We start from the raw sequence: 14,411 nt of genomic DNA, 5'->3' as shown, positions 1-14,411 counted from the left end.
TTAAAAAAACAAGAATAAACGCACATAGGTTAATCTTAATGGGGGGAAGTTCTTGAAGATTTGAGAGACATAGCTATTGGACTACAGAAAATGGAAACTGAATAGACATTGAGAATTATATCTATATACAATTTCCAATGATTTTTAGGAAAGTAATCCTGTTTTTTCCATTTATTTGAATACTTAATGGCTTTTTCATGATTTGTTAATACTTTGCTTACAAAGATTTAACTGTTTTATATTTATACGTATTATTATGGCTGAAAGCACTATGAAGACTAACAGAAAATTAATATTTACTAACAAAATAATGTGTTCTAATACTATAACCAATATCGTCGTTGTTGTTGTTAAGTTGCGAAGTCGTGTCCGACCCATCGCGATCCCATGGACAACGTTCCTCCAGGCCTTCCTGTCCTCTACCATCTTCTGGAGTCCATTTAAGCTCACGCCTACTGCTTCAGTGACTCCATCCAGCCACCTCATTCTCTGTCGTCCCCTTCTTCTATTGCCCTCAATCTTTCCCAGCATTAGGCTCTTCTCCAGTATTCTTCATAACGCTATAATTAATTGCAAATATTGCATATTGCCTACAAAACTTTTGTTACAACACAATCTCAACAGAATATATGAAAGAGAAGTAAAATTGAAAAACAGTTCATCGCAAAAATAAACTTCAAGCTGGATTTAGTACTTAGTACTTTAATTTTATTATTCCATGCCATCTGGCCTATCTTTAGTGAGAACTCGGCACAGGGCTGTCTCCACAAGACAGTATAAGCAACAATTTATGAGCAAACTTCAAACAAAATGATTTTGGTTGCACAAATGACTACATTGTCCTTAGTGTCAGCAGAGAATGTGGCAAGTGCATGGAAACAACTAAGCCTGTTTACTGAGCCTGTCTCTTCTCTACACAATCTCTATTTAACTTGGCAGTTAAGAGAGCCAAGCCAGGTTAGTAACTGGATATAAGACTATCAGAAAATACCAGAGCGGAAAGAAAGACTGAAAAGTAAAAATATATCAAAAAGAATTGCTCTGTATTATTACCAAGAATACTGCATGGTTATGCCCATGTAATTTCAGAATTCAAACTGAACTCAGGAGTCCTATTATTCTACCTTAGAAACATAAAAAACGCTGCTGCTACATGAATGGCCATTTAATATAAACTATACTGTGCACAGTATTTCATCTCTTTGGGCATTCATATTTTTACGATAAGCCATAAAGAGATTGTCTGAAGTTATGATGGCACTGAAGCAAGGGATTTATAACTTTTCCTCGAAGTTTTGGCCATTGCAGCAGCCCTGCAGTCATAGGAACACAATTCAAGTGCTTGACAACCAGCTCGCAATTGAGACCAGTTGCGATCACAAATAATTTTTATCTACAGTACTACTTTAAAAATTCTAGCAGGCTAAGAATAACTTTCTCAGAAGCAGAAGATTATGGTCCAGGGAAGGCAATCCACGGGATAATAGTGCATTACTGGAGTACTTAAGTGATGACTACAAGGGAGATGGAGTTACTTACACTATACAATCATATGTTTTACAGTTCTGCTTTACAGATGTTCAGTCATTTTACTAAAGAAATGTATTTGCAAAGATCCTTCATTAGCAAGAGATATAGTTGCAATTTATTTCAATAAAACTTGTAAATAATTTAAATCTGCTTGATTTAAATTAAGATTGTTGGGGGCAATAAGCTGACTTTGTAATAATGCCACTGGGGGGGGGGGGCGAAAGCCCTAACAAGCAGGCATATACATAGAATGAAGGCTACTGCTAAGCTTGTAAGCCGCCCCGAGTCTTCGGAGAAGGGCGGGATATAAATGTAATAAAAATAAAAATAAATAAAAAAATAAAAGAATTCAAAAAATATTTAAATTCCAGTCTCCAGTCAATATAATTGTTTTAACAAACTAAAATTTCAGGAAAGGAAAGATTTGTATTTCTAAAGCTGAGTACGGATATAGCAAAACATTTTACAATTTCAAACTGTAAAAAATTGTAGTTTAATTCTAATATGACATTATCTCAAAATTCAACTTTAAGAGCAGTTGAACCATTGAAAGTTATCTTGGGTATCTATAAAACATTTGGGAGTAAGCCAATTATCACTTCTTACATTAAGCTGAACTCCTGGTTCACTGAAAAGAGAGTTCCCTCTGTAAAGTCTTTGGGTGAATTGACTTGAGGTTCATACAGCAAAACCTGACGTTTCAACTTTGGAAATGCTACAAGAGACTGTAAATTAGGAGAGAGAGAAAAAAAGGCCATGAAAATCAGATCAAATATAGAGAAACTATTGTTACTTTGTTATGCCTTCATTGACAAAATTCTTTTAATTTCATAAACAAAAGCTACTAATTTTAGTTATCTTAATTAGATGTTAAAGAAAAGCCTTACATATTACATTTGATCATTCTGAAATGTAACCTGATAATAACCTGATATCAGCAAGCCAATTTAGACTACATCAAAAATATAAATGTAAAATTGCATATATTAGCAAAAAGACAACAAAACATATAACTTCTTGAAATATATTTCACAAAGCTATAACTGAAATGAAAAAATATTGGTCTATCAATATGAATATGAATAAATATAGCATCTTAAGAATTGTTCTATAATTTAATTACTGCAATGAATCAGCAAAATATTATTTTATTCACATATAAATGAAAAAAACTTTAGAGAAACTATTTTGTGACAGATGCATTTATTCAAGCTTTAAGAAAATAATTCTGAATAACCTATCTGAACTGAATGCAGAATCAGTGCAATAGTCAGTGCTTTTTAAAGAGTAAGAATGCAAAGAAATGTTAAATAAGGCAGAACATATATTTTATTTATTCAAAACATCCCATTTCAATTCCAGATACGTCTAGACCAGGGGTCGGCAACCTGAAAAAGGAAAAGAGCCACTGGGAACCGGTTCCATCACACATAAAAAAAAGTGGGAGCCGCGTGTGTGCATCCATGCACGCGCATGCGCAAAAAATTGTTTTGCGCATGCACAAAACATTTTTCTTGCGCATGCGCAGACGCACGCGGTTGCCATTTTTTTTATGTGTGATGGAACCGGTTCCCGGTTGCGCGACGGCGAAGGCCCGTTTGCAGAGCTACCGCCTTTGGAGGAAAGCGGCAGCTCTGCAAACGGGCCGCGGCAGCTTTCCCAACAAGCGGCGCCACTGCCTGTTCTGAGAGGTGCGCGCGCACCTCTCCGAACGAGCGGAGGTGCGCGCGGACCTCTCGGAACGGGCAGCGGCGCTGCTTGTTGGGAAAGCTGCTGCGGCCCGTTTGCAGAGCTGCCGCTTTCGGCAGCCTGCAAACGTGCCGCAGCTTTCCCAAAGAGCGGTGCCGCTGCCCGTTCGCACAGAGGTGCGCGCGCACCTCTCCGCCCATTCGGAGAGGTGCACGCGCACCTCTCCAAACGGGCGGTGCCACTCTCCATTTGGAGAGGTGCGCGCGCACCACTGCCCGTTCGAAGAGGTGCACGCGCACCGGGCGGCTGGGAGCCGCAGGAGACGGCTCAAAGAGCCGCATGCGGCTCCGGAGCCGCGGGATGCCGACCCGTGGTCTAGACAAAAACTATAGTGAAAAATATATGGAAAACTACTGTTCATAGAGCATATGCTGATAAAATAGATACTTTAAAAGCATTTTGGTAGAATGTTTCAATTATTTATCAGCTTGTTAAATATGCTTTAAAAAGACTGTTACATTAAGTTACTCATGCAGTCTTTTAAAGATATGATACTAGATTAGGTTTTGCACTCTTTTGTACTTTAGACAGTCTAATGCAATAAAACAGCACACACTGTACTCAGGTTTTTCTTTTTAAGGATTTATCAATTGCTTCTACATAAGCAACCAGAAAGTAACAACACAGAAATGGTAGTTTGGGCTGAGAGCCAGTTTGGTGTAGTGCAGGGGTAGGCAACCTTGGCTCTTTTATGACTCGTGGACTTCAACTCCCAGAATTCCAGAGCCAGCATAGCTGGCTTGGGAATTCTGGGAGGTGAAGTCCACGAGTCATAAAAGGGCCAAGGTTGCCTACCCCTGGTATAGTGGATAAGGCACCAGGCAAGAGACCATGAGTTCTAGACTTGTTTTAGCTACAAAGCCAGCTGGATGATCTTGAACCAGTCATTCTCTCCATCCTAGGAAGAAGGCAATTGGCAAACCAATGGCTAGATGCCACTACTTTACATGCACATATGACTGACTGAAAAATTCCATGCCAGGAATGTTTATTAACTTCAGCTTGGAGGGAAGCTTTGAGAAGAAGCTTTGTTCTGGGCCTTGGGCTAACATTTTTATAGACAATGCAAAGCTGGAGAGGAGGGCTAATGCTTTACAGGACAGAGTAAAGATTAAAAAACATCTAGCCAAGCTTGTGCAATGGGCTTAAATGTACAGAATGGAATTTAACAGGCAGAAATTATAAAGTTCTTCATTTAGATAGAAAAATGAAAGGGCATATATGAGAGAAACTGATTTAATAGCATGTAAAAAGAACCTAAGTATTCTTAAAGTTTAAACATGACTGCACAACAGAATCATACGAGTTCAGATCAAAGGAAGTTAATATTGCTTTTCTGGTCAGGCCCCATTTAGAGCAATGCAGTAGTTCTGAGCACGATTGTCATGCATTAACAAACTGAAGCAAGCAAAATAGTAGCTTCTTTGAAAAATGTAAATTATAAATTGAGTTAAGAATACAATAATTTATATAACAGGTAACGAGCTTCCCATCTTTCCTTCCTATGAGTCATATTTCAGAGATAGATTTTATTTAAAAAGTAGAAAAGATTAAGACTTGTGCTTTGTTTCCCACATTAATATGCATGTAATGCTGTTATAATATGATTGAAGAGCTGAAGACTTACCCACAAAGTTCTCCTAAGCTCAGCATCTGGAAGTTCGGTCGCTAGTTTGAGGTTTTCAAAGCTAATTTTTTCTCGGGGTCTTTGATTCCATGCAAAAAGCACAGCCAATTGAAACGTAGTAACCTCCAAGTCATACTGGCCAACTTCATTTTTGAAAGTTATCTGACAATGACCAAACATTACCAAGTAAGCTTAAATACACTCATGCTTTCAGTGTGCCGAAACCAAACAGAAATACAAAATGGAAGCAAGTGACGCATGCATGCTTACAATTCCATTGGACATTAAATGATGCCAATGAAGCTTCCTGCCACTGTGGTTCTTTTTGTAAAATTCTTCAACCTCAGGGATAAGGTCTTCTAATTCCGTTGGCAGCGATACAAAAACTTTTTCAGAACTTCTGGACCAAGCCCCAGCATTTAAAATTTTAATATTCACAGAATCAGCTGTACACAAAACAAACAGAAAGCTCAGCCAAGTAACACTAAAACTATCAATATATGAACAGAATCAAAGAAACTGAATGCACACATTTGTATTATAGTTATTCAATTTGGATTTATTAATGATAAAAAGAAGGATAAACAATTATAAATAATATTGGATTGCTATAACACTGAGAATTTTAAAAAGAGACAAGTATAAAAGTACCTGGGAGGGCCAATTTATTATTTTTGTGCATTTCCTTGAAGGCCTGGTTAAGATCTTCAGACACCTTAATATCCTGAAACATCCTTGCCAATTTATTTACATAATCTGCTGGCATACCTACTTCCTGCATAGAGAGAGGATTGAATCAATAATTATATAATTTAAATATAGCTTACTAGTGACCTTTTAATTAACTTACTATACTTACTAGTGACCTTTTAATTAACTACTAGTTAACATGCAAAAACACTTTGCGAAGCAAGTGAAGTGTCCCTTCAATCCCGCCACTAGAACCATTAAAAAGCCCCTCTGCGTGGTTTTGTACAGCTCTGAGTAAGTATTACAACTAGCAATATCCACATACTAACATAAGAACAATTCATTTCCCACATAAAATGTACCAAACTGGAAAAGAAATTATTTGGTGCTTCACTACATTCATGCATCAGAGAAAAGCAACAGAGGCTGGATTCAAACCACGGACCAACGAAGCTATTTTGTCTATATAAATCTTTGTTAAATCATCGTTAGGACCTTAACATACAAAGTTCTAAGATCAATTCTTATTTTACCATTTTTTTAATAAACTACTTGCTAACATGAACCTAAAGACTAGGTCAAAGATAATTTAAAATTCAGTAATTCATAGTATGTATGATTTTAAATTAAAAGCTATGCTTTCTAAAGAAAAGAGTAGACAGCAGGATTGATAAACTTACTCGCAGCCATTCAACCATGTTCTCTTCTATTTCGCTGTCTGCTGATATATCCAATATAAGACGCCTTGTTAAATGAGCTTTGTGGTATCTCATAAAAACATCTTTGTTCTGTACATACTTGAGTACCAATAGCTGTTTTAAGGATTAGACATATTTTTATAATTGCCATTAGTATTTACTCCTATTGCAGAACAGCATTTCCAGAATACATTTTATCAGGAATGGTATATTCCTGTATTCCTGTATTAACCCCACCCTTCAAAAATTTCTACATGTATCAACATATTTATTCGATTACCATGGAACAAAATATATCATCACTTCATTTACAATGATACATCCATATTACTGTCTTTTGATCACAAAGATATTTTAAATTGCAAAAATATGTTTGTGTTCAAAAGGCAATATACAATATCCACGGCTTAAAATGTTTGAATATGAACAGTCCCAAAATGAAACACAGTTACTAATCCTTTCCCCCAATAAGGATTGTGATCACAAGTGATAGGAAATGTTCTGAGGAGCAAATTAGTTTACATTAATATACTGAAATTCCGCTAATTTCATAGTACCAATCTCCTATTAAGATCAGATAGTCGCCTTTAATTAAAAATCAAAATATCTGATTTCCAAAAAATTCAAATATAACAAACTTTATTATATCACATTTTTTAAAAAAACAGCTTTAAATAAAATCTATTGAAATAGTTTCTCTAAAAAAGCAATTTTGAAAGATGGCCATTCGCTAAAGCATCTTTCCAACCTGGAGCATGCAATATTCTAAGATAAAATTTAATTTTAGATATAGCAGACTTCCTCTCTTCCTTTTCCTCTTTCTTCATGGAGGAACAGAATGTTAACAATATTAAGAACAAGGAAATATTACTTCTTTAGAAATTTACTTTTGAACTAAACTTCGGCAACAACTAATGGATTGAAAGTTTCCTTTAAATCCAGTGAAGATTAAAAAAATAAAGTTACTTCTTAGGGCACAGGTCGGCAACCTGCGGCTCCCAGCCGCCCGGTGCGCGCACACCTCTTCGAACGGGCAGTGGTGCGCGCGCACCTCCAAATGGAGAGTGGCACCGCCCGTTCCGAGAGGTGCGCGCGCACCTTTCCGAAGGGCGGAGGTGCGCACGCACCTCTCCAAGCCGCCGCCGCCCCGTCCGGAGACCTGCCGCGTTCACGGCAGCTGTGCAAACGGGATGGCAGCGGTTTGGAGAGTGCGCGCGCACTCGCCAAACCGCCGCCATCCCGTCCAGAGACCTGCCGCGTTCGTCAAACATTGACGAACACGGCAGCTGTGCAAACGGGATGGCGGCGGTTTGGAGAGTGCACGCGCACCTCTCCCAAGCCGCCGCCGTCCGGAGACCTGCCGACGTTTGGGGAGGTTTGGGGAGGTGCGCGCGCACCTCCCCAAACCTCCCCAAACGTCGGCAGGTCTCCGTACCTCCACGCGAACGGGCAGCGGCCCCGCTTGTTGCGAAAGCTGCCGCGGCCCGTCTGCAAAGCTGCCGAAAGCGGCAGCTTTGCAGACGGGCCGCAGCAGCTTTCGCAACAAGCGGGGCCGCTACCCATTCCGAGAGGTGCACGCGCACCTCCCCAAACGTCGGCAGGTCTCCGTACCTCCGCGCGGGTTCTACTATAGACATATGGTGTCATACTAAGCATGCAGGCACTACTAGCAAGCCTGGCAGTGCTGCAACTTTTCATGGTGGCTGAAGTGTGAATCAGGTAAGCCATTCCCCCCCCCCCTCCTCTGAATCTCTCTTCTGCTATGAATTGCCTCTGTGTTTTGGGGAGAATCAGATTGGGGAGGGGAGCAGTGCGTACCTGAAAGTGTTTGTACTAACACTGGAGGCTCTTGAAAAATCCTCACTGGATTGAGGGAACTGGAGCAAAACTTCAAAAAGTCCATCCCAACACCTGGAAACTTCCCAGACTCGACATTAACTGACCCCTCTACTTTGGGCACTGCTGCACCCCAGTCTCACGGGGGTGCGGGCCGTCCCGGGCGCCCTCCCCTCGAAGTGGCCCCTCCTCTCGCCGGTGAAGGCACTTAGACGTCCTTGGAGTCGGCGCGCGGTGCGGGAGACCATGGCTTGTGCTCGGCTAGTTTCCCTCGCGCTGGGCTGCCTCTTACTGGCCAGTTCCTGCGGCAGAGGTGAGGTGAGGGGGGGGGCGGCCTCGCAGACCCAGCTCCCGGCAGGATGGAGCCTCTGCTTGGCGCGCGGCGCCTGGAAAGAGCGTGCGCGTTTTGCGCTCTCTAGTCCCGCACACAGCTTCTTTCCCTTGGCGCAGGGCTTCTAAGCGGACCGTTGCCTGCATGGAATGCCACCCAACCCGGGAGTGCGGTTGCCTGGCCTGCCCACCTCCGGGAGACGGCTTGGGCTGGCCCGGGCGTCACGCCTCTGGGGCTAGAGAAGCGAGGCGTAGTTCTGTCTGCACCGTTGGAAAATGCGCCACCTGTCTCTGCTCTCTTCTGTTCTAGGGTGCAGCAGCTACTTTGCAACTACTGGGAGGAAAAGATGGGCATTTTGTAAAATAATAATAAAATTAAAGATAAGTGCGTTTGGGTGCAAAAAAAGGGGACACTGCACAGGAGCTGGGGAGCCGCAGATATGGGGGATGCAGAAATGCAGTACCTTAAATCCCCCCCCCCTTTGATTTATGACACTTGGCCACCCATCCATAGGGCACCGCCTGTCCTCGTTGGCAAAAGGCGGCGGTGGAGGGCGAAAAGGATTTAAAAATTGGTCCTCCACCTCAGGTAATAGGAAAGGGATACCCTGGGACGCCCCGCCTCCGCCTCGCTTCCCGAGGAGGCCGCTTTGCTGCAACCTCGGTCGGGTGACTTTTGCAAACTCCTCACGGCCGGGACCTAAGTGCAAACCCTTCGCGCCCCCCCCCAGGTTGCTGTTACTAGGATTGATGAAAAGCTTCGCGCGGGTTCGCGCGGAGGTACGGAGACCTGCCGAAGTTTTGGGAGGTTTGGGGAGGTGTGCGTGCACCTCTCGGAATGGGTAGCGGCCCCGCTTGTTGCGAAAGCTGCTGCGGCCCGTCTGCTAAGCTGCCGCTTTCGGCAGCTTTGCAGACGGGCCGCGGCAGCTTTCGCAACAAGCGGAGCCGCTGCCCGTTCGCACGGAGGTATGGAGACCTGCCGACGTTTGGGGAGGTTTGGGGAGGTGCGCGCGCACCTCTCGGAATGGGTAGCGGCCCCGCTTGTTGCGAAAGCTGCCGCGGCCCATCTACAAAGCTGCCACTTTCGGCAGCTTTGCAGACGGGCCGTCGCCGTCGCGCAACCGGGAACCGGTTCCATCACACATTAAAAAAAAAGGCAATCGCGCGCATCCGCAAGAAACGTTTTTTGCGCATGCGTGTGCATGGACGCACGCACGCAGCTCCCACTTTTTTTTATGTGTGATGGAACCGGTTCCCAGTGGCTCTTTTCCTTTTTCGGGTTGCCGACCCCTGTCTTAGGGGAATATCATACACTCAGTAGAACCTTTGAATGCTCAAGAACAGGACTGCATTATTAATGATGTATAGCCATTAGCTATATTATGGATGACACCTTGCTCTCATCAGCAATTATTTTAAGGACTAAATCAACCTGTCACTGCATTCTAATCGTGACTGACCTCTCATTGCTATTAATTCAGATTTAGAGAAACAGAGCAGTGTTCTGATAGTTTTGAGAGCAGAAAGGCATTGAGGAGAAATTACCTAATCTTCACATTTGTTTCTCTCAAATAATAATAAAAAGAAACAGAAAAAGAACATACCACTTCTTTAAGTTTTGCTTCAATTTCTTCAGAGGTTAATTTTTTGCTTAGTGGTGTTTTTCTTAATAACATATCACAATAATTTGCAAGTAACTCTGGGCACTTTGACTCTGGTTGAGTTTTCAATCCAACACTAAGGGGAAAAAAAAGTAGCCAAAAGTTATACAGAATCACCAGTGTGGTTTCATGCCATTATATAAACTCCTACTTTTAGGAACAAGTAAGGGGAAATGCCTTATGTAATAACAATCAATATTTTCACACATTTTACATTTATTTCAAAGTGACTATATTAATTTTTACATATAATTAAAAAATATAAAATAAAATATATATGAGAAGCTACAGAAAAGCACTTCAATATTTTATTTATTTATTTATTTATTTATTTGTTCTTATATACCGCCCTTCTCCCGAGGGACTCGGGGCGGTGTACAGAGTAAGGTAGGTATACAGATTGAACAATAGTGAAAAACAATAGTAAAAACAACTGAGACCCCAAGAGCTATCAGGCCAGGCCGGACTGCTGGAACAGGTAAGTTTTTAAATCGCGCCGGAAGGTGCGGAGGTCGGGGGCCATCCGGATTTCGGTAGGCAAGCAGTTCCAGAGGGCTGGCGCACACACTGAGAATGCCCTCCCCCTGGGGGCCACCAGCCGACATTCCTTGAGCGGTGGCACCCTGAGGAGGCCCTCTCTGTGGGAGCGCACAGGACGGAGGGGTGTTGATGTTGGCAGAAGGTGCTCCCGTAGGTAGTCCGGACTTCAATATGCATGAGAAATGAAAACTTAAAATTTTGTAAGATCCTGAAAGAATTGTCAAGACATTTTCTACATTATTGCCAATTTAATGTGCTTCAAAAACACAATCATAGTTCTAGGTCACGGGTCGGCAACCCGCGGCTCCGGAGCCGCATGTGGCTCTTTGAGCCGTCTCCTGCGGCTCCCAGCCGCCCGGTGCGCGCGCACCTCTTCGTACGGGCAGTGGTGCGCGCGCACCTCTCCAAATGGAGAGTGGCACCGCCCGTTTGGAGAGGTGCGCGCGCACCTCCCCGAATGGGCGGAGGTGCGCGCGCACCTCCCCAAACCTTTGGAGAGGTGCGCGCGTACCTCCGCGCGAATGGGCCGCGGCATCGCTCTTTGAGGAAGCTGCCGCGGCCCGTCTGCAAAGCTGCCGAAAGCGGCAGCTTTGCAGATAGGCCACAGCAGCTTCCTCAAAGAGCGACGCCGCGGCCCGTTCCGAGAGGTGCGCGCGCACCTCCCCGAATGGGCGGAGCTGCGCGCGCACCTCTCCAAACCTTTGGATAGGTGCGCGCGTACCTCCGCGCGAACGGGCCGCGGCGTCGCTCTTTGAGGAAGCTGCCGCGGCCCGTCTGCAAAGCCGTTGCAGACGGGCCACGGCAGCTTCCTCAAAGAGCGACGCCGCGGCCCGTTCGCGCGGAGGTACGCGCGCACCTCTCCAAAGGTTTGGGGAGGTGCGCGTGCAGCTCCGCCCATTCAGGGAGGTGCGCGCGCACCTCTCGGAACGGGCCGCGGCGTCGCTCTTTGAGGAAGCTGCCGTGGCCCATCTGCAAAGCTGCCGCTTTCGGCAGCTTTGCAGACGGGCCGTCGCCGTCGGGCAACCGGGAACCGGTTCCATCTCACTTTTAAAAAAATGGCAACCGCGTGCGTCCGCGCATGCGCAAAACGCGTGCATAGACACACGCACGCGGCTCCCAGTTTTTTTAATTTGTGATGAAACCGGTTGCCGGTGGCTCTTTTCCTTTTTTAGGTTGCCGACCCCTGTTCTAGGTGAATAAGCAAAAATATCTAGAAACATTTCTTTTTTGAACAATCTTAAAAGAATTGTTATCACCAAAATTATCACTAATGGAGTTTGGAAAGGCATTGAACTAGAACAATAATGGTTTTTGGCTGTTTTAGGAGCAGATAGGTATGCCTATTCAATAGTGGTATCTACGGTTTAGTACTACGTGCATGCTTCTTTGCACTTTATTTCAAAGTTTGGAGATTGCCTAGATTAAAAATAAATATATTTAAGCAATACAAAAAACAAGAAAAATACTATTCACTCAAAATATAAACAAAAATTAAATTCTGTTATTATCAAGTACTCAGATTACTTACCCCTTCTGTTTCAATGGTAGTTCAAGTTTAAATATTGTAGCATCATTAACAACTGCTTTATATGCCTAAAATAAAAATAAGGCATTCAATTTACTTTTTTCATACCAAAGTACGTTCTTAAAAACAAAAATATGTAATTTTAAAACAATCACTCAAGAACAAAATTCCCGTATCACATTGGGAAAATAGGCAAAGCACAGAAAATGTCCCTCAGATTCACAACTTTTGGGGAAGTTTGAAGGTTACGGCTGCTTCAAGCCTTTGCTCATGAGAAAGGGGGAAAGGACACAAAAGAAAGGAAGGGGACACGGGTGTAATCCTGCAGTATGTTCCTACACCAAATTAGCCGACAAGTTCAGATATTTTTCTGTATCTTGTTACTCTGCTGGAATCTGTTTATATTTCTAGATCTTCGAGGTGAAATAAAGTATAAAATAGAACTATTATTTCTGTGATCCCTTGCAAAAATGTCTCAGTGGGACTCCCTGATGGTGTCTCATCCACTTACTAACAAGGTCTGTTTCTACTTAACTTCCCAGCTGGGGGAAGGTTGGCCATGTCTTATCCCTGGAAGGTATCACTCCTTTTATTTAGTTTGTAATGAACTAATATTCCAAAATAATTTTTGTAACTATTGTTGCCAGATTAGGAGGCATTACATTTCATTATTAATTTGAGACATTTTCTCTATCAAGATCTTTTAAAATATTACTTCCGGGCAGTGATGGGATTCAGCCGGTTCGCACCACTTCGGCAGAACCGGCAGCTAATTTTTTGTTGCCCAGGCCCAGAATGGACTTCCGGAAGCGGCATCCACGCAGAGAACCGGTTGTTCACATATTTGAATCCCACCACTGCTTCCAAATGTAAGGTATTATGTCATACTAGAGGCATTTGCTTATTATTTGTGAAATTTGAAGTGTTATAATTTTTTACCCTGTGATTGAGAACTCTCTAATTAATAATGATTTACACGAAGACACTGATGAATCTTATTATTAAAGCAAGATTACAAGTACAGCAATGCAAATATATAAATAAAAACTTGCAGTTATCTTAACACTTAAATCTCTACAGAAAGCCCAATTTCTAGTACCGTAATTTACTAGCATGACGCGATTTTCATAAACATCTTGACTACTATTTAAAATATTTGTATGTCACTTTTAAAAAACCAAATACACGTAAACACGTATTATCAAAAAGTGAAACAAAAATCAACTAGTAACTTACTTTATCTCTGGCAGTAAGAAATCTTGGATCATCTTGAAAAGCTTCTTTAACTAATTTGCTAAATCTATTAAACAGTGTAAGCAATTGTTCCACATATTTTTCAGAATCCTAAAATTGAAAACCAAAACAAAGAATAAAATACCAAGCCTGTGAGGAAAAAAAATAACAAACAATCATAATCAACTGAAATCTCCTCCCTCTTTCTCTTCCACTCCTACCCTCTTTCAATTGCATTTCTGGTACAGTAGTCATGAGCCCATGAATATTACAATAAGGTGTAGTTTATGTTCCAGAAAATCACACTTTGTGCAAGTTAGCCTCCAGAAAAGTTACTAGCTGCCAACCCAATAGGGACATTCTCCCACTTGTTTTCAACTTTCTTGTTTTCATTAACCATGATTCCACACGGCATCAGCATGAACTCTACCAGATTACCCAATTCAAATTGCCACCTATTCAGATTTAGAACAGAACACCCAAACATATTTAGTTTAGTTTTTATTGAATTTTTATACCGCCCTTCTCCCGAAGGACTCAGGGCGGTGAACAGGGCATATAAATAGAAATCAAAAGTTAAAAAAAGGATTAAATTATTGCCCAATTAAAACAATCAAAATATAAAAGCGTTAAAACCCTAACATTCCCCCATCAGGCCAGGCCAGCTTGTTCGAATAGATGGGTCTTTAACCCGCGCCGGAAGGAGCGAAGATCCGGTGCCATCCGGAGCTCAACCGGCAGTTGGTTCCATAAAGCCGGGGCGCCCACAGAGAAGGCCCTCCCCCTGGGGGCCACCAGCCGGCATTCTCTGACCGGAGGCACCCTGAGGAGGCCCTCTCTGTGGGAACGCACAGGGCGGAGGGGAGTCGACGCAGGCAGCAGGTGGTCCCCAAGGTATTAAAAGTCATAGGATGTTATAAGATACCATGGTAGTGTTAAGAGTTTTTATTGACTCTTTGACAGCCTAAATGTTAAGCAAAATTTGTGGGGAT

The 14,411-nt window shown here is 42.7% G+C and overlaps 1 protein-coding gene across 2 annotated transcripts in view; it reads right to left on the bottom strand.

Moving 5' to 3' along the window:
* The window catches only part of CUL5 (cullin 5), a 38,360-nt gene that overhangs the window by 7,446 nt on the left and 16,503 nt on the right, over positions 1-14,411 (bottom strand). The window contains exons 10-18 of one of the 2 annotated variants that reach the window (XM_081326771.1): positions 13,423-13,530; positions 12,190-12,254; positions 10,065-10,197; positions 6,277-6,408; positions 5,558-5,681; positions 5,177-5,352; positions 4,907-5,068; positions 2,137-2,255; positions 1-560 (exon numbers count right to left, since the gene is read on the bottom strand). In XM_081326771.1, the coding sequence (XP_081182897.1) occupies positions 515-560; positions 2,137-2,255; positions 4,907-5,068; positions 5,177-5,352; positions 5,558-5,681; positions 6,277-6,408; positions 10,065-10,197; positions 12,190-12,254; positions 13,423-13,530 (1,065 nt within the window). In that variant the 3' untranslated portion in view covers positions 1-514. The remainder of the gene's footprint in view (positions 561-2,136; positions 2,256-4,906; positions 5,069-5,176; positions 5,353-5,557; positions 5,682-6,276; positions 6,409-10,064; positions 10,198-12,189; positions 12,255-13,422; positions 13,531-14,411) is intronic. The other variant, XM_081326770.1, reaches the window with a different exon arrangement.

The sequence above is a fragment of the Vipera berus genome (genome assembly GCF_964194415.1).
Source record: "Vipera berus genome assembly, chromosome: 4".
Lineage (NCBI taxonomy): Eukaryota > Metazoa > Chordata > Lepidosauria > Squamata > Viperidae > Vipera > Vipera berus.
This window is presented reverse-complemented; position numbering and strand designations above follow the sequence as displayed.